Genomic DNA, 25,142 nt, shown 5'->3' on the forward strand with positions numbered 1-25,142 from the left:
GAGAAATGTAGACTTGGCAGTGTTTTCAACTATCCTGTAAGTTATATCCCTGTACCTTGATGAGATGCATGACACTCTCTGTAACTTGATTTTGAAAAATATTTATTATAATTTCAGTTTGAAAGAGCTAAAAGTTTTCTTTGCTCACCATTCGAGAACTTTGTAGTGTTGTCGTCAACTGCCTGTCCATTGCATTCAACTGATGAACTCTTGACTACGGTGCTGGTGAACCTCTTATTTCAGTAAATACATAACTGAACTCCACCACTTTGTAAAGCACTACTTACTGTCTACCAAATTCACTACAAAACAACATCAGAGACAATTTCAGAATACACTTATTCCTTCATAGAGAAGTTAGCCCTTTCCTTTTTTGGTGTAAACTTTACATAACACTTCTTTGATGGCCTGGTATTCCTAATACATCATGTCCCAGCAAAGTAGGCAATCCATTTATTCTAACTCATTTACATAATTGCATGAGCCGAGGTACATTAATATATTTTCCATTGATGATAAGCATTATCATTGTATTTTCATATTTAAATGTTCAGTCGTTGCACTTTGCAGAAATGAATACCAATATGGGACTGGTCAGTTTCTTCAGCCTGGGGGGGGGGGGGGGGTCACCCTGTTTTGACTTTGGTGATAGGGGGGGTCACCATGTTTTTGAAATGCCCAATAGGGGGGTCAGTGTGTTTTTGAATTTTGACACAGGCTCATCATTGCCTAAAATGCTAGTGTCAGCCACAAATTCATCATTCAGTTGTATTTTTCGGCGCGCCCTTCGGGCGCGTAACTTTAATAATCAGTCATATTTTTCAGCACGCCCAACTTTAACATATCAAGCATACATACATCAGAGATATCTGTATGTTCAATATTTTTCAGCGTGCTCTTCAAGCTCACGTTTTAATAGGCTGAATAATAAACGGGTGCCGCATTCATAAAATGGCGCCCTCACAGACAAGTACAAAAAAAAAGTATTTCCTGCACGTACACATGGTGATCATACCAGAAACAAGCATGGAGCCATTATTTGAATGCACAATACACGATGGCCAACATTTTGCTGTTGTAATCTTTATTTTCTCTGTCATATGATTAGTTTTTGAAAATGGCGGGAAATCTAAAATGATGTTAGGCGTTTGAATTTACATGTCATCTTCGACACTTATGACAGTATTATACACTTTTTCAGTCTTTAATGGGTCTTATTCAAAGAAAAGTCTTGGAAAACGGGGGATATTTTGAGATCCTTTTATTGCAGATTTACAGCTATTGGGGCTTTAAGTTAGTGCAGCTTATGTCCACCTTCTTGATGCATATTCACAGCTTATGTAGCCTTCCAATTACTGAGATATGCACTTCATAAATAGGTGAACTTGAAGCAGTATCTTACTCATATGACTTGATTTCTTTAAAATCTGTTGAAGTACTAAAATCATTTTTCTGGGCTGCTAAAATATAAAATTATCATTTACTAAAAAATGCCTTTAAATGTAAATTATCAAAGGACTTATTAAACAATGAAGACAATGCCAATAAAGAACCCTTACTGAAGGGGATGAGCCACGCAGTGGGATGGCACATATAGACATGAAAGGAAATTAAGTATTTTTTGTCACATCTACATTCATTGATAAAAATGGCAGGAGAGCCAGCAATCATTGATGAACTGACCTTTTACAGGTCAGGATATTGAAAACCTGCATAAAAATCATTGCAGCACTTGGGTTGCTAGAAGATTACACTGCACTGCCAGGACAGGTATATCACCATCAGGAGAATTCAGCAAAAATCACCTTATTTATGCATGACTAGGCATAACAAGTCAGTGAAAATCATTTTTACAGAGAGTTTTCTGGGATAATCAGATGGTTACATCTCTTAAAGTACACAGTATACTAAATGTTGCCTTTTACTGATTTTACCAAACTGGACCAGATAGCGACAGGCAAACCTGGCAAGAAAACAGTTTAATCACTTTAGAAATGGTCCCATGAGGAAGTGTCTTTCACCAACTTTCAATCCACAGCTTTCCATTCATTCAATATCAATATATATACACAGCCAAACTGCATTGCTGTGGTGAAGTAAAAACTAATCATTTATTGATAAATACAGGTTTGAAATTTCATTTCATTTCTTCACTTTTCAGCAATGATGAATTTCCTGAGGGTATACAGGTAAAATCTTTACTCATTAAAATGTAGTGTCAGTTTTTCTCTTGAAAAAACTATGCAATGTACTGTTTGTTGACGCTTTACTTTTCTTTTTCGAATTTTGTCCTGCCTTTCCACTTGCACCGAGCTTCTTACCTACATTTGCCACTGAGGGCGCTACACCATTTGTATGCACTGGTGGCTGTGAGTTCATTTGTGCCTGTATGTCCATGGCAAAATGAAAGTCCAAGTGTTCAGGCAGTTCCCATACTGAGACCATATTGCCACATTTGTCACATTCCACAACATCAGCATCACATTTAGTGTCTTGTGTGACATGTTTTCCTGTGTCCTGATCATCTGGGAACAGGGCAGCCCCTCCATCACTTGTACTACCGGTGTTATTCTGTTTATCACTGCTGATACTCTCAGAGGCTACAGTTGGTGCATTTGTTTTAAAATTGTAAGTAATAAGGTCACCATCATCAGAATCTTCATCAAGGTTAGGCGTCGATATTACTGTGTTCGAAACGCAGTCTTCTTGCTGACTGACTGAACTTGACATTGGTTTCTCACCTCCTATGCATACATCTGACTTACTTTTTGAAGCAAAAAATCCATGTCTTCTAACATTGCTAGTACTGCCGCTTGTAATTTCACTACAGTCCCCTCCGTTTGCAGCATCGCCTGAATGCACACTCCCAGTGCCTTTCATACAATTATCGCTACCATCATTGGCCGTTTTCAATTCATTACCATCATCAACCGTTTTCAATTTCTTCTGAGAAGGCGCAAAGAATGACTCAATACTGTTCCTCTTTTTCTTTTTACCGTGTCCTGACTTTTCAGCAACTCTGCTCTCGATGGACTGTGAAGGTCCTGGCAAATCAAGTTCTGAGCTTGAAGAGGCACGGCTGGTGAAGAAGCTGCCTATGCTGGAAGTACTGGTTGCAGATTGTGTGCTGCTTTCATTGGTGTCATTGAACTTTGATGCTGACAAACTTAGTGTCAGAATTGGGGGTGACCTAGGGAGTCAAACAAAAATTTAAACACATCATGCAACATGATGATTTCATGTTTATTACTAAAAATAACACATGGACCTACTTATATTCATCTGGTGCCTGAAACAAAAGCAAGTGAAATTTTCTTTGAAACAAATACATGTACATAATTAAGAATTTTGACGCAGAACTTTTTACACAGAGAAAACTAGTATGCATCCTCCTAGGAAAGCATATCAATCAATTATCATGTTTGCTCAGTGATGGAAATCATATTATATTGAATATTTTTCTTTGAATATAGAGAGCTAGTACTCAGTTGAGCATTTCAAGGATCAGAAGCCCACATTTAAACTGTGTCTTTCCAGTGTACTTGACAGAAATACCTGACCTACACTCTGGAAAAGTTGCAGCAAAGTCACACTTCAATATGAACTATACAGTCTCACTTTTTCAGCTTCTTCAGCTGAAAACAAAAATCTCACAGAGGACTTAGTATACGGGCAACTGAGATATCTTGTATGGGGGTGTTGCATTATTAATGCATAGGCACAATAGATTTTTTGGCTGACATATCCTTCTCTCAAATAATCAGGGAAACTCCAACATTTCAAAGCTGACAAAGTTTTCAGTGCACAATATCTTACCAGGCTCCTTGGTGATTTCCAGCTACATTGAAACACTGAATGACAGCCAATGCACTACGGGCTATACTCTCTGCATTGGTGCTAACTAACTTGAATGATCTTGAAGCACTCTGTGGCGGTGTTCCCACCATCCGTACACTCACAGTCAGTAGTTTTGCACTACGTTTATTCTGTGGAAATACAAGAGGTGTCTGGATCAAATTTAGTCACAATATATCAATCAAACAGATACAATTCTGCTAAACAAAACCACCATTCCATATTATGATCAATAAACTATAAATGATACAAACACCAAGAAATGACAGAAACGTAGATGCACAACTCGAAAAGACACATCTTGGATAAATTGTGTCTATGTAAACAATGTTTCCTGTCATTGGCATTTGTTATCCAACATGAGATTTGAAGATATTAAAACCTACAGGGCAATCTTTTTATGGTATCATACCATGACAGGGCTCGAAAATTCCCGCCGCCCGACGCCCGTTCTTTCAAGTGTACCGCTTTCGATATGGCCGGCCGATAGAATAGCTCTGTTCTGCTTGGTTACAAAATGGCAAAATATTGACATCTTTGCACGATCTTGTGTTTTTTTTCTTCTCATGAAATCATATCACAATGCCTCCTCAACAGAAAACTATAGCTTACAATAAAAATGTTGTAAGGTGTTGAAACAATTTACCCTCCTTCCTACAAAGTTACAATGAATTGAAACACTTTACTCTCCTTTCTACAAAGTTACAAATTCCCTGGTAGCAAACATTTATCTTGTTCACATTGGCAACCCAACTGAAATTTGGGCCGACGCAAAATAATTGTCCTTTTGGGATTAAATTTGGTCCGTGTCCACACCTACCGGTACCAGAATTAGGGCCGACGTAACTTTACCTTCCTTTGTGACCTCTGACCTGTCAAAGTTCAAAATGGCGCATTTGAATATGGCACGCTGTTTCTACTGTTCATGATTTTCCTGTGTTTTTACGCACAAGAAGGGCAAATATGACTACCACTCACCCTTTTAATCATCGGAGAGATCTTCACCATTTATTGGATGAGCATATGGTATATATAAGACCGCGGTGGAGAATAACCAGTGCGCGGCATTTTTGACATGCCTCTCTAGTCTATTACGTGCACTGTGGAATCGAATGACATGGTCTCGTTTGCGGAACAAAGGTTGGTGGGAAGTTCAGCGTACATGGGATGATATTAAAATATAAAGACTGGATTGAAAACTTTCGATAGGTGTAAACTTTAGTTTCAAACGTCGTTTGTTTTGTGCGAATAGGGTGACTAGTTCAACTTCGATCCATAGCGGAGGCCTGGTCAACTGGGACCAGGCCGACGTAACGTGTCCACACTGGCGATTTGCGTCGGACCAAATTTTGCGTCGGCCCTGAGTCGCCCTGAACCCCCCCTTCTAACCGGGACCAAACTGAGTCGGCCCAGGGCCGACTCAGCGTGTCCACATTGGTTTTTTACGTCGGCCCCGGCCCTGGTCGGGACCTGGGCCGACGCAAAGTCGTCAATCTGAACGTACCAATTGTGGCTGTTCGATACTGCAATCACAGTCCCTCCCAGTCCCTTATGGACAGACCGTGCTACATTACATTGTGGACGTCCATGAATACACAGAGGCCTGGCTTCGCCTCTGTGAGTCCCGTGTACCGGTCGCCTTTTTAGTCCAAGTTTTACCTACTTTGCTTGAATCAAATTTGGCCTGCATTACTCAGTTTGATAGTAAAAACCATTATTTCAAAGGAAACTTTCACAAACAGAGTCAGAATAAAAGGGAAAAGGAGAAAAACTTGAGGTTTTTGAAAGGTCAAATCAGGGTCATCTTATGTGATGTCATGAATGAAGACCCCTCAAGTAAACAATATGGTTCAAAAGAAACCACCTAGGGAGGTCTAATAGGTACAATCTTATGATAAAAGGTAATTTCTTGGTGCTTTCCAATTTAATGGCATTTAGCTTGACTGTCAGTTTTAAATCAAATTTTATTAACAGTTATGGCAAAGGGAAATTGTCAACAGTAGTTGCAGTAAGCATATCCATTTCAAATCATCACATTAATATTTCTGCAGATTCCTCCAGTTTAATGATGTAATAGTGAACATCACCAGACGTTTCCTGATGATATCAAAATATCAAATGAAAATGTTCCTGGGCTACAATGTTATCATTATCACTAAAACTATTACTACTCTTTAAAACATTGGGAAATGAATTGAATAATATCATTGTGTCTTGTTTTAAAGGATTTTGACCTGAGACAAAAAGTCTCAAGATAAATACTTATGCTGAAGATGCTATTGATTTGATTTTGATTTGGCTAATGAGTTGGTTAATCATTTTGGTGACTTTAAAGTGTGAGTCCTGCCACATTTTGAGACTTTTTCGTTTGACTTGGGGCATATACTATAGTTCTGGTTGTCAATTAAATTGGTATTAATAAAACAAACATTTACACACAAACTGAAGCTTATTTGAGCGGTTTTTAGACGGTTGTATTATGTTATTTCGACGAAACACGGGAAAAGTTGCACTTTTCGATTTCCATCATGGCGACATTTTCCGGAAATTGCCGAGCTCGCCCCGTTTTGGCGTAAGTAGCTGTGACGTCACTAATAGAATGGGTGATGGTGACTTCGTGCATTGACTATGGAGACAGTGATAATTTCATGAGTGAAGGCAGTGCAACTGAGAATGTCATCGTCACAGAAGATATGACAAAGCTGTTCAGAATTTACAGGCCTGCAAATTTTAACAGTCGGAACCTTAACCTAAACGAGAACAAGAGCGGAACTCTTGTTGACCGTCGCGTCAGTGACAAGCCCACCGTGACCACAGTCAAACACACCAGTGCACTACCGTACACACAATCGCAAGCTACCAAAATATAAATATAAGTCTGGAGTTGCCGTCCCACCTTATTATTACTTCTCAACACAAATTGCCTCGTTCAAATCTGTATATAAAAATTTGAATTACACCATGACGCTTGTAGATAAATGTAGTAGAGATCAAGTTAAAATTGTCCACCGTTCATAACACACATCTTTCCTATCAACAGCTGGAAGTGGAACAGGCTGAGGGTCATGTTAGCATAAACACCAAAGGTAGTATTCTCGCCGCAAAATCTTCAGTTTGGCGTTATAAAACCTCACATGAACATTGGCACTTTTAAAAATATGTGACCGTAAAGACATGTCTAGCCAAATTCTCGGGAAGAGATAAATTAAAATTGACATGATGTAAATATCGGGCACACTGGCACCCGAGGCCGGGCGGCTAGCGCGGCTCAGCCGGCCATTTCTGTGACGGAGTGATCAGCTACGCTTCCGCAGTTTTTTTTCTTGATTAAGTGTCAGCGATATAAAGCACAGAGTTCATTGTTTCATGACTGCGAAATTCTCAAAGAAGCTAAATATTTTAGGGGAGACTTAGTCGAGCAGAAGGGAACAGATGACGACAACGCGACTGCTTCGTCAACAGTATAAACTTCTTTGCTACACGTTGTGTCACTGTTACTGGCAGCGCCGTGCTGTATTATACACGACCTATCGTTCAGTCTCGCATAGAGTCAGTCAATCACTACGTAAACTTTTTAGGAATATAAAATTAGATATCTCCTAACGTTACTAATTATAGAATCACACATGCATGAGATCTAGTACTTGTATTCATTTATTTGTTTACAATCACTTTCGTAAAGCATCTGAATCGGCGATCAGTCTTGGGGGATGTAAACACGGCATACTTCTCCGCGGCCCCCGCATCCTTGACATGTTTTGGGCAACCTGTTGCAGTCTTGCTGCTGTTCTCGCTCTTGTCCACAGTTGATGATGATACACGCGAAGCTTTCTGGTGACAATTGTCGTACTGGTACGGCATTGCGATTACATAATCGATGTAGTAACTCCGGGAATTAAAGTCTATCTTACCGTACATCTGGCTTCCGAACCGTGTTTATTCTAAGTCACGGCACTCGAAAATGTGCACCGCAGAAAACGCTTGTCTGAATGCCTCTTTTCCGACCCTTTCTTGTAATTTTGTCAAATGCGGCTAATACATCATCCTAAAATGCAATAAACTGACAATGGCTGCAGTTACTTCAGCCACCAAAGGCGTAACTTCTCACCATGTTGAAGCCACAGCGGTATTCGCTATGGCCGAGGTGAACACACTCACTCGTACATTCTATTAGTTACGTCATTTCCGGTGGCAATGCCCGCGAATTCCGAAACGACCCGAATGGCAGCTAACTTCAAAGTCGCACAACATATTGCATTTTAATAATATTTAACCGCGTCGTTTCATTGGGGTGATGCATTTATTTGGTAAAGTAGGGTGGCAAAATCATATAGCATGGCTCATAGTAAGCAAAATTAACTTTGAATTTATGCGGGACATACACTTTAATAGGGGAACCTTGCAGTTTATTCACATACCACATGGTAGCAGTAAACTAAATGATACTGAAAGTTTCACATGGGCACAATTTGACACAACACCAGTGGCCTATTATATACTTACACTTAGTGCACCTACCTGACTTGCCTATTTAACACAAGGTACCAGGTCATGATGACACACAATGACAATGTTCCGGTGTTGTTACACTACATGTCCCCCCAAAATTTAATTTGTCCCCATTAAGACCTACTATGGGTCACTGTGTCCCAATGCAAGCAAAAGCTGGCTGAAACACTGTGCATGTATACATTACATATTAAAGATATTATTTTTGATACACAGAATAAGGACACAAATTTATCAGTAAGTTACAGCTACGGTGTTTTTACAATGACATGAATAAAACCATACACATTTACTCCTTAAATCATCTGAAATTCAGGGCAAGTGAATTTTTTTCTCGGACAAGTGAAATTGAAAATTCACTTGCCCCATGGCAAGTGAATTTTTAAAAAATTTTCGAGCCCTGCATGAGAACAATTTCAATCTATGTTGGCTATAATACAGTTCCTATATATTTCATTGGCTGTCAGTCATTTCCTTATGTGGCAAAACTATTACATATCAACTGTGCTTGGAAGTTGAAGCATTTTGTTTGCCATGAGATATCAAAAGATTTTTCTTGCTACCTGCAATAAAGAAATGAAGAAAAGTCCTAAATCCCTCATTTTTGAAATCTCTAATTTGGATAATTACATAAAAATCCCATCTTTCTTCACCCATTCAAATAATATTTGAATTTTTAATAAGTGTTTACCATGTCAAGCTCTGTCACCAGTCTTTCTTCAATTTCTAATGACAGTTGAAGCAACCAATGTTTCACCTGTAGAGGGCAGTATCATATGAGATTGTGTCACAAGGCGATTCACTTCAGAATAAGCCGCTTCATGTCATAGAATAGTCAACCAAGACTTTGAACATACACTTGTCAAGGCCGCACAGTATATGAAATGAGTTGCAAAGGCTGTGTTCTGCACAGGCCATACTTGGCTACACCAGGTATTCATTCAACTTTACAACTTTGAAGTGAAAACGGAAATCTTGCCACTTTCTTAATTGATGACTTCCGTGTTCACTGAACATTTTTATCATTCAGTTTATCAATTTTTCAGGTTTCAAAACTCGTAACACTTGGTCTCTATGGAATGTATATTGTCAATTATTTCACATATTGCATGGTAATTATGTTATGAAGTAATTTAACCTAATTAGGCAAAATGAACATTCTACGAATGTAAAATGGTAGTTTCAAGATATACCTTTCGAAGAAAAGTTTATTTATGTTTCAGCTCAGATGATTTCAGGAAGAAATACTTCAGTCAATAGATAGTTTGAATTTACAGCACTGCCAAAAAATGCTCAGGATGGAAGTATAGAATCAAAATAAACATGACTGCAACCCGTGGTGTTTTATTTAGCTGTTTCTGATTGCAATGGTCACACATATACATTTCAGTGTTTGCAATTACTACTGGTATCAAGGAAACCGCCATATAACTTCACCAATATGTTACCAGTACCTGCTGTTTTGTTGCCAGTGATGTCTTCCCTGGGAAGTTCTTGCCACATCCGACAGACTTTGTTAACTGTCTTGGCCTCACCGGCTCATGCTCAATTCCCCGACCAATCTCATACAGCCATGCTCTGTCAGATAGACAGAGAGAGAGATAACCCACAATATAAATTTCACAATTTTGTAATATTACAGTGATGGATTAGGTTGCCAACAGTGATTGTAGACAGTGACTGTTTTCAGAAGGATATGTCCAACCCTATCAATAGATGGCAAGATCAAATTCTGGTGACCTTTTAACCCCAAGAAAGAGGGGGTAACGACCTCAAGTTTCAGGGATAAGGTACTTAAAAGTTAAAGTACTAGGTAAACAGCTGGAAGATATTTCCTGTCGGAGTGTCAGCACTATTGGTTACCTTCCAAAACATGAAACCACTGAAAATGTACAATGATTTACCATTGAGAGTCAAAATTTGTTCAAATTTCCATCCTTACGCATTGTTCATACAGTTCAAATGGTCTTCATTGGTTCTTCTTCTCCAAGATTTTCATGGTTATGAATTCTCACAGCAGTGAAATATCAAATGACAACACCGACAGTAGAGAGATTTAATAAAACAACACATTTTCGAGAGATTTGCAATCTGCCATGGAAGCCTATCATGGTTAAATCTGAGAATGTTATCCCAGGCTTTTTGCATGAAAGGCAAAACCTTTTAGCATGTTGATTTTAACAGTGTATGGATGCATTTGTGTGCATTTTGTAAAATTGCTGTATTTCCAAGGCTGTCTCTTGCATTTAAATGGTGTTCTCTGATGCTATTAAATATTTTAACAGAACACTGAAAAGGGTTCATGGTCATTGACTACAACAACACATTTGTTTAAAATTAGTTCAAGTATTCAAGACAATTTACTGATTTTCATATTATGGATCCTCAAGGAGGATGCGAAACTCAACTCAAAACAAGTGACAAATGCATGCAAGACTTGGTATATTTTGTCAAGTTTGGTTCGGCATTCTATAGTTTGTAAAATTTACACTCTGCGTCTATATCACAGTTGATTTATGCTGCCAGCTGCAATCACTTTTTCAGGAGGGATATTTCATAGACAGTTAAGGTGGTTGGAAAGGCTATTTTTGCACCAATTCTTTTCTCAGAGTCAATGTCAAGTTTCAAGTGTTAGAATCAAGATATTTAGTTCAAATTTTCAGGATAACTCCCTTAGTTAATATTTTCTCCAAAGAATATAAAAATTGTATATTTGCAGCCATGATTTTGAAATATGACACCAGTAAATATTAAAATTTAATTTTTCATATATTTTTTACATATTTGAATTTAATAATAATTGGATGGCATTAATATTACCAAATTAGTTATAAATATGTTGACACTATTTATTGTAAGATTTGTACGGCAAAATTTGTAAATAAAATTTGTTTTTATGATTTTACATGGGTTTACATATCAAAAAATTATTAAAAATTCTTTCAAATTTCAAAATGTGATTTTTCAAAAAGTACTTCAAATACAGGAAATTGTGCCGTACAAATCTTATCTGTAACCTTGTTAATAGGCTGTAAAAATTCCATGTCCATATCTCATTTCAAAGTTGGATTAATTTGGTTTACAATTATGTAGGAAAACTGTTATTCTGTCAAAAATGTTGAAAACAAGCCATATTTGCACCCCTCTTTTGAAGTCATAGAGCAGTTTTTTTGGCTAATCTCACTTTGACACCTCTTTGACACTCGAAGAATCTAAAAATGCATTTACAATAGCAGTCACTCACTCTGAATGCCAGCACCGCCTTGTCAAACTTTCCTGAAAAACAGCAAATAATGACTTTCCCTTTTCAAACATTATATTAAAAGCTAGGGGACCTCTACCATAGTTAATACACTAAGGACTCCCAACTTCTTCTTATTTGGTCAGTTTTTCAGAAGTTTTAACAGGCTATAACTCTGCAATGCCTTTGTGCCCAAATGTCTAGTTTTTTTTATTCCACAGAGAATGTTGACTACTTTTATATTTTAATAGTTTTGTTGAAATTTATAACTGACGCTCTAGCCTTTCCAACCACCTTAAAGAACTGGGACAATCAAAGGACTCAGCAGTCTTAATTGGGCAATCTCAACCCCCACTCACTAGTCAATCTTGGTACGACCCGAACGTTTTCTGAGGCAGGTTGGACCTCTAAAAACAGAAATTGGGTGAAAGGGTTAAAAGTGAATGACACATTTATAGCACTGTAAATGTAAGAATATTTGTTACATATAATTTCTGACAAAAGAGTAATATCCTGTTCTCCTGGACCAGTAGAAGACAAGTCCATTAACTCGGCTGTCACTTCAAATCCTTGTACTATGTTCAGATTCACATGTTTCACGTTCTTACCCTGTTTTGTCACCAAGTTGAGACTGCAGCTGTTTTAGTGTGAGTTTCCCAATGTCTGCCATGTACTGCATTCCAAGTTCATCTTGCAACTGCTGACCAAGTTTCCCTCCGAAATGACGTCTGTCAATAAAAAATGTCGGAGAACATGATGGAGTCAAGCAAGCTATGATTCCTGTATACAGCATTTATTTCCATAGGTAGGATTTCATCACACACTTTATTTTTGGGAATTTACACCCTGAGTGTTATCTAAGCTAATTTGACACTTCACTGACAACAGAAAGTTTCCTTTGATGCAAGAAAATTTTACGTTTAATGTATTAGACATTTTCAGTAGATACATGTGGATTGACAGTCAGAAAATTTGAGATGAAAAGAGAAATGTTTAACTGTTTTTAATAGAAAGTAAACCAAATGCATTCCCTTACTTTTGCCAGGAAACATTGAAAATTATAGGGTTTTGGTAAAAACCAGCTATTGTGGTAGTTTTTCAATTGAAATAATAGCTTCAATAATTATCGTAAAAGAGTAAAAACATACAGTTCTTTGTTTTTATTGAAAATATCAAAAAACAGGGTTTTAGATCAAAAATCGAATTACAGCGCCAGAACTTTCAATTGGGTTTGTTATTTCCATACAAGTATATTGCAAATGGTCATTTCACATCACATCTATATCTACAATAAATAAATAAAATAATATAAAAATAAAATAAATAAAAACAATTTCCAGAGCCTTTTTCTCAGGGTCCAGCCCACAGACTAACTGGTGCAGAGCCAGCACAAAGACATTTCCGGAAATGATGATGAGATACAGGGATGACTTCCTTAATTACACATCTGTATCTAATACATTGTTTCCAAATAATTGGAGTTGCTCTAAACATAACCTGCTGGCGGCAGATTCTAAAAGACAAAGATTAACAAACACAGTCACTATGACGGCTATGTGTATGTTGTATAATTATATATTATTGTGACAATTAATGGCCCCAAGTGTGATCCTGTTGATTAACAAGTGAGATATGTAATTAGACAGTACTGATGAGAATATACATGTGACTGTGTAAACATATACAAAAACAAGTTTATATTTTCTTTGTACACAACTGGATGTCGATATTGTTTTTGTCTCTGAGGATCTGATCCTAGCAGCCAACATCTGAAACAACTTCTGTACATTTCATAACGATATCAGTAACCTAGATTGATTCTTCAGAAAGGTATTTATGAATCTTATTTTCATATTATGTTGAAACTGGCTGTAAATGTACAGTGTACTCTTTTGATTGAAAATGATCAAACTGTCAAAATATCAAGAATATTTAATCAGACTTCATAACTGTCAGCATTTCTATTGTCCATAATCTGGAGCAGAGAACAAGTAATAGAATACTGACTTACACTTTATTGATGGGCATGGTTCTGTACAGTTTTTGAACAGATCTATGTGGCAATATTGTCTGTTGGTTGGGTTTATGGAGTCCACACGCTAACTTTGCCAGCACCTATTGGATATAGAAAATGAATGATATGCTTACAATAACAGCTATTTTGATTGTGAGAGACAAGCTCTGCTTCTGCTATTCCATGATTGGAAATGTATAACGATGAATTGTAGAAAAAGTTATCAGCATGGAAGAAATTATTGATAACTATCTACATTGTACAAACATTAACAATTGTGGGATTGTAAAATACATCTACAACAGAATTTGCAGTACATTACCTTATTGTGTGCCACACCAGCTGAGCAACGGAAGCCAGTCTCTTGAAATACAGCTGCTCTCATTTCTTCCGCTATCAATCCACCAATAGCCAATCGCTTGTCTTCCTTATTGCCATAACTGTCTAACCATTGAAATAATTCTGCTACCCTTTTATCTGCAAGATACAAGGATGTAACACAGAAACAGAGATTGATAAGCAAGACTGGGCACTTACTTTAAAACTTGGGCGATAATCTTCAGCTGTGGCAGGTGTATATGCAATTTGCATACAACGAGTGACATGTAGCAAAACAATATTTAAGTTTTAACTATCAATCTTTCAACTTCCTATAAACTGAGATAACAAATGATGGATATGTACCATACCAATATTTCCTGTCAGTATTTGCAAATGGTGTCTAAGGTAGAATGATGAAGGTGTCAATGGAACTGTTAAAGGGCCAGTAGCTGTCACTTTAGATGAATTTTTCTCTATTTTTTAATATCAACTTCAGTTTCTTGTTCTACTCCCCAAAGCATGATGAGATACAGTCTTCTGCTTGTCAACTTTGCCTGTAGGTGTTTATAACTGCACTGTTGTTGTTGATAAGTGATTTTCAGTCTGGACTAAAATGCAAATGCCAGCAATAACAGTGCACTCTTGTCTTACTTATGATTTCACTGTTTTCAAGGGTAAGGTTTCACATGGTTGGGGAAAAAACTAGGATAACAAAGGTTGTGTATCCACCTTGAGCACTCTCAGGTTCTGTTTGTCCAGTATTTCCATCAGTAACACCAGTGTCTTCATTGATATTCCAATCCACGATGTGTGTATTTGGCAACATATCGATGGATATTTGTTGATTTTCCAGTCGTTCAATCCTTTTATGCACTTCATCACTGAGGTCAATGTAGGCTTCATCAACACTTGCTCTCTCCACACTCTTGCTAAATTTACACAGCACTTCAATCACCTCTACACACGCATTTCTGTACCTGAAACATTGGATGATATCAGTTTTGTCACCCATAATGCTTATACCTCCTTCCACAAAAATATCAGTATCTAGGGCACAAAATCAAGCTGAATGTATGTCACTTGACTATTACCAGCTTTCCAATTTTTTAGATATTGCCATTAACCCTTTTGCTGCCAAGTTCATATTTCACCATCAGGTGAAGTTTGTTAAAACTAGTAAAGCAAAATATGTCCCACATGGTACATTTTAACAAAGACTTGAAGATTCAATGTTCCCTTAAGACAGAGATACTGTAAACATAATTTTTGCAGACTAAAGCTGCTATAACATACCAAGCCAAGTGGGTAAAAATACACATGGTTTTGGCTCAATACCACTTTTTACTGACTTGGCAGATGGGGAAGTGATGCTGTCTGGCAGGTAAAGGGTTAAATCCAAGAAGTTATATCAGTTATGGGTGAAGCATGGAAGTAACCACTGATTGATCAGGAATGACTGAAAATGTACATACTCAGGTTTCTTCATCAGTACAAATATTACCTGTACATGCTGTAGATGCTACAAGGCTTAGATCTTCACATGAATTACATGAACATGCCAACTCACCTGGGCACCCGTGTTCAAACATAATCTCAAGGTGAGACATTCCATTCACTACTATACCTTGTTAAATCTGCCTTGCCTCTGTTTTCTGGTACGCGAACCAATGCTATATCTGGACATTTTTCCTTGGCTTCATCTCCTCTCATATTGCGTGTCACTCCATGTGCCCTAGCTTCATATCCAACTGCTATGATCCTATCCATAAATAGGTAAAAATAGTTTACAATTACTTATCTGCCTATTTATTTCCTTATAATTGAAGCAAAAAGTGCCTATAAATACTTGATCACACAGTTGCTGTCATGGCAACATTTGATTTAAATACATTAGTAATTACACAATGACAAATGAGGGCAAACAAGAATGATAAATTTGAATAAAAACAGTGTTCTCCCCAGAGCTATTATAGAGTGGTGGCCGCCACTCTATAATTTTTGGTAAACAATAGAAACTCATTACCATAACATTACATTTATTGTTATGCAAATTAGCCACCACTCTATCAGAAAATCCTGGGGAGATCACTGAAAAAAATGTAATTTTCCCCTTGGCAACTCTGTATTAGAAAACGGAAGACAGCGCTACATTGTACATTTAACCTATATATCTTGTAGTATCGATACTAGATAGTGTCATCTAGTATCGTCTCAGCTATAAAAGTAAACAATATTTTTTTAACATCCTTGGCTGGATCTCGACAATGTCACAACCTAAACTATATCTGATAGTATCAGATACTATTGATAGTATTGTCTAGTACCATTTATGTTTTAAAACATAGACATCACATGTCATAGGCGACATGGATCTCTACTCACATAAACTAGACGATACTATTGATAGTATCTGATACCATCAGATATCGTGCTTAACATGTCATTGGTGACGTGGGACGAGAAAAATAAATTAGACAATATTATTGATAGTATCTGATAGCTTATTGGTTTCAAAGTCGGAGGCAACATGGGTCTCTAGTCATTAACTGGATAATACTAGACGATATTATGGATAGTATCCAATATTATATCATACCAGTATATTGATGGTGCAAATACTCCGATCTGATTGGTCGAGACGCGAAAAGAACCGTGGTATATTGGCGATATACCACGGCTGCTGTACGCGCGAGCTCTCGGCTTGAGCAAAAATCTGTTTATGACAGTCTACGCCAAAATATCAATATACTGTTATGATATAATTGCAATAAATCACACCCAGCGATGGTTTACCACTCGATTATGACCAGTTCACTTCATATATGCACTCACAATCGCTCGTGCATATATGTCGAGAACTGGTCAAAATCTTGTGGTATACTATACCATCGCTGGGTGTGTTTTATTGCTTAAATATACAATATTTCACTTGGTTTACAAGTCAAAGGTGACATAGGTGTCAAGTCAAATGAACTAGACGATAATTATTGACAGTATCGATATTTGCTAATTTTGACTCAGTTCATACTAGATGATGTGTATCCTTTCTTGTTCGTTTGTGCAATGTCACACTGTCCTGAGAAAACACAGATCATGCACTTTTTATTTGGTTTGTTTGTCTGGTTTGTCTTTGTGTTAATTAACCCCCTCATTAAAAAGACAAACTAATTCTGGCGTTGATCTTGGCAGTGAAATACTTCAGTGTTCCAGATCATTACACTGACAGTTGTATTCCAAAATCCACTTTGCTGATTGACATCTTATCTGCCATCCACTGGGTGAGTTGTGGGGAAGGGGCACTACTTGAATCCAATAACGTTCTCCCCTAAAATAATACTGTGGGATTACCGAGATTTACTGCAACAATTTGATGTCAATCCAACATTTTCTACTCCATTGATATAAATAAATGATAATATTTTGTGGGATGGTATGGTATACTGTATCAGTACACGGTCACTACTCCACAAATTTGTAAGTGACCGTGTAGTGACGCTGACAAGTCACCTTGGATGGAAAACATGCATGTTAATGGAAATGTCAACATGAAAATACTCAAAAGTCGTGCATCCTACCCTCCACCCTTCCAAGTTTTGTACTGTACAACTGCACAAGGTTTGCCCTTCAAGGCAGGATTCCTTCGTTGTTCGACCTGAACGTAGAAACAATCCATATCTACGAGAGCAATCACCCTATCCATGGCCGTGAGACAGTGATACCCGTAATACGCGGTTAAATAATGTTTATTGGGACTGAAGAGTAGCAATAAGAATATGTTTTATGTACCGCGCGCTAAGTTGAAGTGCAAGAGAATTTTCAAAATGGCGCGTCATGAACTTGTCTACGAGATCTCGCGAGAGAACAGGATCTATTTGGTCTATGGACATTTCTAGAAAGGTGCGCATTGTAAGTCTTTCATTTATTGGAATATAATGAAAATCTGATAAAATACTTAAAGTAACACGATTGGTTATTTATAACTTTATATAAATTTGGCCGAATTTTAATGCATCCCAAACTAGCGGTGCAAATGTCTCGCGCAAGAGGCTATGACACACAGGGCGTATTCAAATATGATGCAAATTAGTTTCGCCAAAAAGGTCAAATTTCGGTAATCATCAAATGGATATCATAATTGCATGTTAGCAGGTAAGGTTTCTCCGATTATCTTCGAAGTAATTTTCCTTAACGGTAATTTTATATACCAACATTACCATACGATACAGACAACACAACTGTACACAGTCTGTTTAGCTTTGGAGTCATTTTTTTTAAAATGTGGGTACGAGTGATCTGTGAAGTACTTCCCCCCATCATCTTGTTGTCGGCTTCATTATTTTTGACGGGCAGCTGTTGTTTATACTTTGGACGCCGTCGTAGTTTGTGATTACCACTACCGTACCCTTCGTTCTCGCCTTATTTTGAAACCGCTGTTATGCAAGCCAACACATGAACTATCAATTTGTCTCTCAGATTTCCAGAACACAGCAAACAAATCAACGAAGCCGCCGTTCGATTAGTGATGGATTCAAAATTGAATGAGTGATCAGTGTTACAACTAACCAGTGCATGCAGCCAAACTCGCGGCCCAACACATCACGCTGTGTGGTAGTTTTAGTGGAGAAATATTAGATCGTTCTGTTTTCGCGTGGTTCCTTGGATATATCATAACGTTGCCATGTCAGAGCCACTTGTTCCGGTAAGTTCAACTCATTTACCTTTTATTTCGCTTGAAAATGAAAACGGATGAACCATGCATTTCCGCTTTTTTCCCCTGCTTACGGTTTGGCCATTGTTTATTACACCATGTCTGGCCTACAATTACTCAGCTATTACCGGTGCAGCACAATAAATTAGACATACTACAATTCTGTGTCAGACAACAAAACTGAAAATGCTTATCTCCTCAAATCATGCCGAGTGGTGTTTGTAAGAATATTGAGACGGCGATGGATATGCACCCCGCTGTTCAGAGCAGACTTTATAATGACAAACACCCCAGATGGCATGTGTCTTCATTTCTGATTCTGGTAAGATAATCCAGTGGGTGGAGCACCAGGGAGTCTCATCATAGTCCTAGGGACATATCGGATTTTTATAGACCATTGAATGAATAAGGACCATCATCACAACTCACTCTCTTTGTATCAGAGACACCTTCTTGGGGATTGCCTTCAGTTTCCTAGGAAACTCCTTATCATTGAGGTCACAAAGTACCATAAATCAAGTCATTCCAAAACAGATATACTACAATCATGAAGATTAGGAAAGGCAGGTTTCTCTGTATTTTCTGATTAGACAAGAATCATGCTTTCAGTTGTATGTTTTGACCATTCTCACGTGGAACTTGTGATTGAAAATTTATCCAGTAATTTGCAAAATTCATCAATGAAATAATGGCATTATGGAAATGGTCCTGCAGGCCGGCTTTTACTTATATCTTTCGATTGTGAATGATAGCACATACCTACACTATAAACATCTCTTTATTTCACCCAGGATTGTATATATATGAACATACAATGTCCCCCAAGGCTCTTCGAATAACTGCTAGTGGTCTTGGGAACAATTTACCCATTTTGGTTTAATTGGATAGTGGGAATAATTGTAGATTTTACTCACATTGATTTGTTTGTCCAATTTACACTGAACAAATATAGACTGACTGACTGAGTAAGTTAGTTGCTAGGTAACTACAAAGTCATGGTGTTTGAACACTATCTGTAAACTGCATGTCAAGAGTCATTCCCAGGAGATTATCAATTCCTAACTTTTCCATATCATAAATTGGTAAATGGATATATTATTATGATGTATAGTAGTAAATGCTTCATACAGGGATGTGCAAGGTGTAGTCACAGGGAACAGTCATGTGAAGTTGATATGATAGTGTCATACTAAGATTACATAATTCAGACTGAAACATTCATGATAAAACTTGCGTATTTCCTGTCATGTGTCAAAGAAGGGAGGAAGCAGTTCTTGCTGACGCAAATACCTGTTCCACTATTACATACGAAACAGGATATTCAAGAATTGATTATTTCCTCAAATTATTGTACAAAAATAGTGATTGTGTGAGCACCAGAGTTGTATGGAATAATGCTGCGTGCTGTTGAACATTTTAAAAACTTGGAAATATGTCTGGTGATATTCATGGTCGTTTATTTAATGGCAAAATCTCAATAAAATATTTTCAAAAAGACAAAAAAATATATCCAATGATGTAATTGCAGTGTTAACACTGTGTGGTGGTACTTGCCTATTAATTGTATTAACATATGGTCTGTCGCAGCACTCCCAGTGAAGCAGATAGAATGACATAAACATGACACTGATTACTTTCTACTGTGTGTATACATGTACTGTAGACAGTGCAAGTCTCGTACTAATGGCAGATATGTGTAGATTGACATAATCTAGGATCTCTTAAATTTACATGTAAATGCAAGAGAGGTCCTATTCTAGTGGTGGTAAAAGCTCAAACGCTGTTCGCTGTTCGTAGTAGCAAGGAGTGTAACATTTGTTCTGGTAAGAAACGGATACATATAACTTGCAATCACAGAAATCTCTCCTGAAAATTTTATGAATCCCCATGTGCTGAATTTAAATACCACTTCATCAACAATTATGATGACTGCAGCAAGACACTTTCTTCCCATAAGGAGAAATTTTCACCCCTGTGAGTTCATAAATGACGACCTTCATACTTGTGCACAGTTGGATACCATGTGTCAAGCAATATGACAGACAGTCCAGACTGCCATGGTCCATTGAACAGACTATGCTGTTTCATTCCCTAAATAACATATAACAGTACCCGTACGTTGAGCGTGCACATCTTTAGCTGAACTCCGCTGATTCACATACATCACTGTCAGAATGTACTTTAGACAAGTTGAAAGTTTTCAATTTATTCAAACTTAACATTTTGGTATTGAGGTGCATTTTCTTCTGTATATCTGATATTGCACTATAATTCATCAAATGATTTGAAATGATTTGTGGTGGTGAATTGTAATTTACCTTCTCTGTTTCTAGCTGAAAGTTTACACATACTGTAGTTTTTAAATTTAGCAATTAGTTATTTGTACACAAATCGATGTATTTGGGATTTGGAGCCGACACCCCAAGATGTTTAGACATTCCAATCACAATGGCCCATTGCCAGACCAGCTAAGAGGATTAAATTCTGTCAATACATTTGCCTTTGTCAAAGGTGGTTGTCAGAAGTAGCAGGCCAAGATTACAAATAATTCATGCAAATTCCTTGTCAAGATGTAATGCTGAAGATAACAACACAGACAATCCAATTTAACCAAATGATGTCAATAAAAAACCTGAATTAACAATGGCGACGTGCCATCACTTTTCAGAAAGTCATTCCTCATGCACCTGCTAATCACTTTACTTTCGCATCAAAGACCAGAAAACACTCCCCTTTGCACCCTTCACTGGTTGTGCTAAATTAACAGCCTGTAATGTTTTTCTAAATCTTTTCCAATCTTACTTTTCTCAACTTAAGACTTTCTAATTTTTAAGTATACATACGTTGATTTGAATCGTGCTGGCGACCTACATGTAAGTAGAACACCCATAGTTGCAATCAATATGTTTGTGTGGGGTTTACCAGTAAGGATGACATAATTTCACATTGTTGCTGTTCTGACAGAAAGTTTCACTTTCTCTCACTTTAACTTTCTCATGGAAATATATTGACAGCGTATACTTGGAGAATTATTTTCAGTTAGCATGCGTGCATTGTGTTTCAATCATATTTCATAAAACAATTCTGGACTCTCAATTCCATGAAAATCAATGAAATTATGCAAGCAGAATTGACAGGGTAAATATTGAATTTTTAGTAAAGTTCATGGAAAAAAACAGCTGAGATCCTCTTTTTTACCAATGTGGAATTAATTAATCACTATTCTGTGCCCTTGATATTTCTATTTCTAAAAATGTGTATAAACTTTAAATCATAGCAATGAAATATTAAATTGAAGTTTACGTTTGATTTTTCTGAATATTCATACTGTTGAAATTTGAACAGATAACTTGTCAAATCAAATGGGACTTGTTGAGCGCAAGTTCATAAAAATTTGGCATGCAGTAAATTCAGTTAGGCAATTGCAATCTTTCAACCCTTTGGACACAGACGGATAGTTTGTACACAATACCAAAATGATGAAAGGGGTTATTTAAAGTTATTGCTGTTCACTCAAGTGTATACTGATCATTTCAATGTTACAGAGTTACATCATGAAATGCCCTTTCATTATCCAGTCTATTATCATGTCTCTGTCCTCGCAAGGTTACACTTCTAGTCATTCAAAAACCTTACATGTAAAAGCAATTTTTATAGAATTAGGTTGCCCCCAGTTCATGTACACATGTACATGTGAGTCATAACACAGAGTTGATTAGAAAGTGAGAAATAACAGTTCCAAATTTGAAAGTGGTTTTCATTTGAACTCCTCCTTCAATGTCCTATCTCACCTAACTACCTCCATGGTTCAATTCATATCAGCGTACATGACCTTGTATATGTACCTGCTAGTTTCAGCCATTGACTAAATTGCTATGTTGATTTACACAATCTTACAGTGTACAGTTGGGATCATTTTGTTGGTTGCAGTGTCCAGTTGGAATCATTCTGTTGGTGTCTGTAAGCATAACTTTTTTCCTGTGGAATGCACATGTATTGAAAGCTGTGGCAAATTTCTGACACTCTGTTTGTGTGGGAGCTCGAGAAAATCAGTGAAGGATCACTGTGATTAGTAACAAATTACAAAAGGCAAGCTAGAAACAAAAAATACCAACTGTTAAAACACATTGACACATGCAAAGAGCCATACCATGGCATTACCAGGTCATCCATTGTGTACACAAAGCTGTGGAATGAGGGAGGGGAAATACCATGGATGTCACACTGGGATGACATCTTGTGTATATTGTGCATTGGGTGATTTGTAGTGAAACTGACCTCTGCTTTCATGGTGGCATCCTAAAAGCCTGAACTCTACCATCGCATGTCAAAAATAGTAAAAATGGGTAGCTGTCACTCCGTATCAGTGTTACAGCAGCAATTTTTTTATCTCACAGGAAGAGACTATTATCAATATATTTTTAACAAATTGAATTCTAAACTGTAAATGTGAATTACGGGAACATTGCTCAATAAATGGGTAATAGTGTTCAAATTCTGCAGTAATGAATGTATAGAAATTATGCCAGTTGGTAAAAACTTGACCGAGAAATTCATGTTTCTACAAAACCCCACAGGCATAGAGAACAAAGAACAAAACAATTAAGGAATGTTGCATTAAAATATTCTTGCCAATGATTTCAAAAGATAAGACAACAAGATGGTGGTTTAAGGTGTGAAGTGTCCACGTTAACGGTTTGACTTGTGAAAGTAACAAGAGACAATGAAATGTACCCAGGTGGGTCCATTTGAATCTATTAATCTTATCCGCTAAAAACATTCACATGTTTTGGTTTTCCCAAACAAATGGCAATTTCTTCTTTGGCTGTAACAAAGTCATTTTGTCAGTTAAAATGAAAATAATGAAAAATGTAAGTATAGTGGTGGAGTCTAGTGTATACACTTTCTGACAAACCACACATTGCGGTTATGGTACAAAAGACAGGGGGCAACAGTTATAGACTTGCATTGAACATGTGAATGGTATAAGTATAACCAGGGAATCAATAGGCACTAGAGAAAGACAATAGATAAACAAGAGAATGGATTACAGATCATTATGAATTAACATGTGCTGGCAATGAGAATACTATCCTCAGTCCACTGCCAGGGTTTGACTCAGTAGCAAAATAACAAAGAGAAGCAGCAGAGATGTTACACATTTTATGCAGCGTTGCAGTAAATCACCACGTCTACAAAATCTCATCCTCTCCTCAGCCGGCCGGAGAAGAGACACCACATTCTGATGTAAATGGTCATAATTGAGTACTAGTAGAACAGACAGCACAGGTGGCCATGACATGCCATCTAACATTACAAAAATAACTTTATGATGCTAAAAAGGGTATTCATATCACAGCCTTTCAATTGTGTCAACCCTGAGTACATGAGGGGTGTGTATTTTTAATATTTAAATGTTTCTTGTTCAATATGAGATTCATTTGTCCATGTTAGTGTCCACTATATTAAATGGTAAAAGGTGTAGTTATCACCCATTTATTTATTCGTACAATACAGGTTAAGAAAATTGAGATACTTGTTCTGAATTGTGGTTATACATGCAGTTTTCTATATACCATAGCTAGGATATTTCCTACATATCCCATTGTACAAAGATACATTCTTCTTCTCGCATATTGAATAAAACATGCAGGGGATTTATCCAGTGTGAAAAACAACAATATGCATGCATAATGCAAAGCTTTCCTCACTTGACATGAGCCTAGCACCATCCAAGGAATGCGCTTGTCAAAGTCAATACCAGTAATGAGCTATGTGATCTAAACATGTTTTAGCTGGTGAGTCTTCCCTCATTAGTCAGGGCATTCATTTGAAAAGAGGCAGGTGGCCGAATTCGCCTGATTAACAGGGTCACTTCTTTCAAGTAATTGACAGAACCTTGATTGGAATTTGTATCTCCGGGTTAAAACAATGACAGTCCTGGCCGTCTATGGTTACCAGGAACGTCAATCACTCCATGAGTAGCATGCAGCTTCTTTTTCTATGGTGCTGCCAATTGTACAACATCATATCATATTGATTTACAAGCCAAGCGAGACCACACTATTAGTAGTGTAAAATATCAATATAGCATGTTTATGGTATGATCAATCATACTGATTTAGACGTGTGGAGGCATTCATACATTCAAATCTATGGATATTTTCACATTGGGTGCATTTCAGAGAAAGGCTAACTGACAGTTATTAGTGTGCAGACTTTCATTTTGCCATGAATCCCCTAGTTCAATTTATAGATAGCAGTATTAACAATGGGAAAATTCTATTATAGATAGAAATATTAACAATGGGAAAGTTCTACTACCCCCTACATCTTCTTCCTGAAAGCTTAATGACATGTTTTTATGAGGTATTGAAATGTTTAGTCATACAAATTTAAATTGATAATTGTAAATTACTGTAGAGTTCAAGATTCAGAATCGTAACAGAATCTTTGATGAAGCCAGAGAGTAATGATAGGTGAGTTGTAAAGTG

General features: G+C 37.2%; 1 protein-coding gene across 1 annotated transcript; it reads right to left on the reverse strand.

The window, feature by feature from the left end:
• Window positions 1-1,246: 1,246 nt before the first annotated feature.
• Window positions 1,247-17,780, reverse strand: LOC139150227 (DNA polymerase eta-like). Its single transcript, XM_070722463.1, has 10 exons — window positions 17,516-17,780; window positions 15,565-15,699; window positions 14,670-14,917; window positions 13,942-14,096; window positions 13,617-13,720; window positions 12,214-12,333; window positions 9,819-9,942; window positions 9,056-9,121; window positions 3,817-3,986; window positions 1,247-3,190 (listed from the first exon to the last, which is right to left on the reverse strand). Exons 1-10 carry the CDS (start codon window positions 17,638-17,640, stop codon window positions 2,206-2,208), a joined length of 2,232 nt encoding a protein of 743 aa, XP_070578564.1. The 5' UTR covers window positions 17,641-17,780; the 3' UTR covers window positions 1,247-2,205.
• Between the last annotated feature and the right edge of the window lie 7,362 nt (window positions 17,781-25,142).

This window comes from Ptychodera flava, chromosome 14, assembly GCF_041260155.1.
Source record: "Ptychodera flava strain L36383 chromosome 14, AS_Pfla_20210202, whole genome shotgun sequence".
In the NCBI taxonomy this organism is placed as follows: Eukaryota; Metazoa; Hemichordata; class Enteropneusta; family Ptychoderidae; genus Ptychodera; species Ptychodera flava.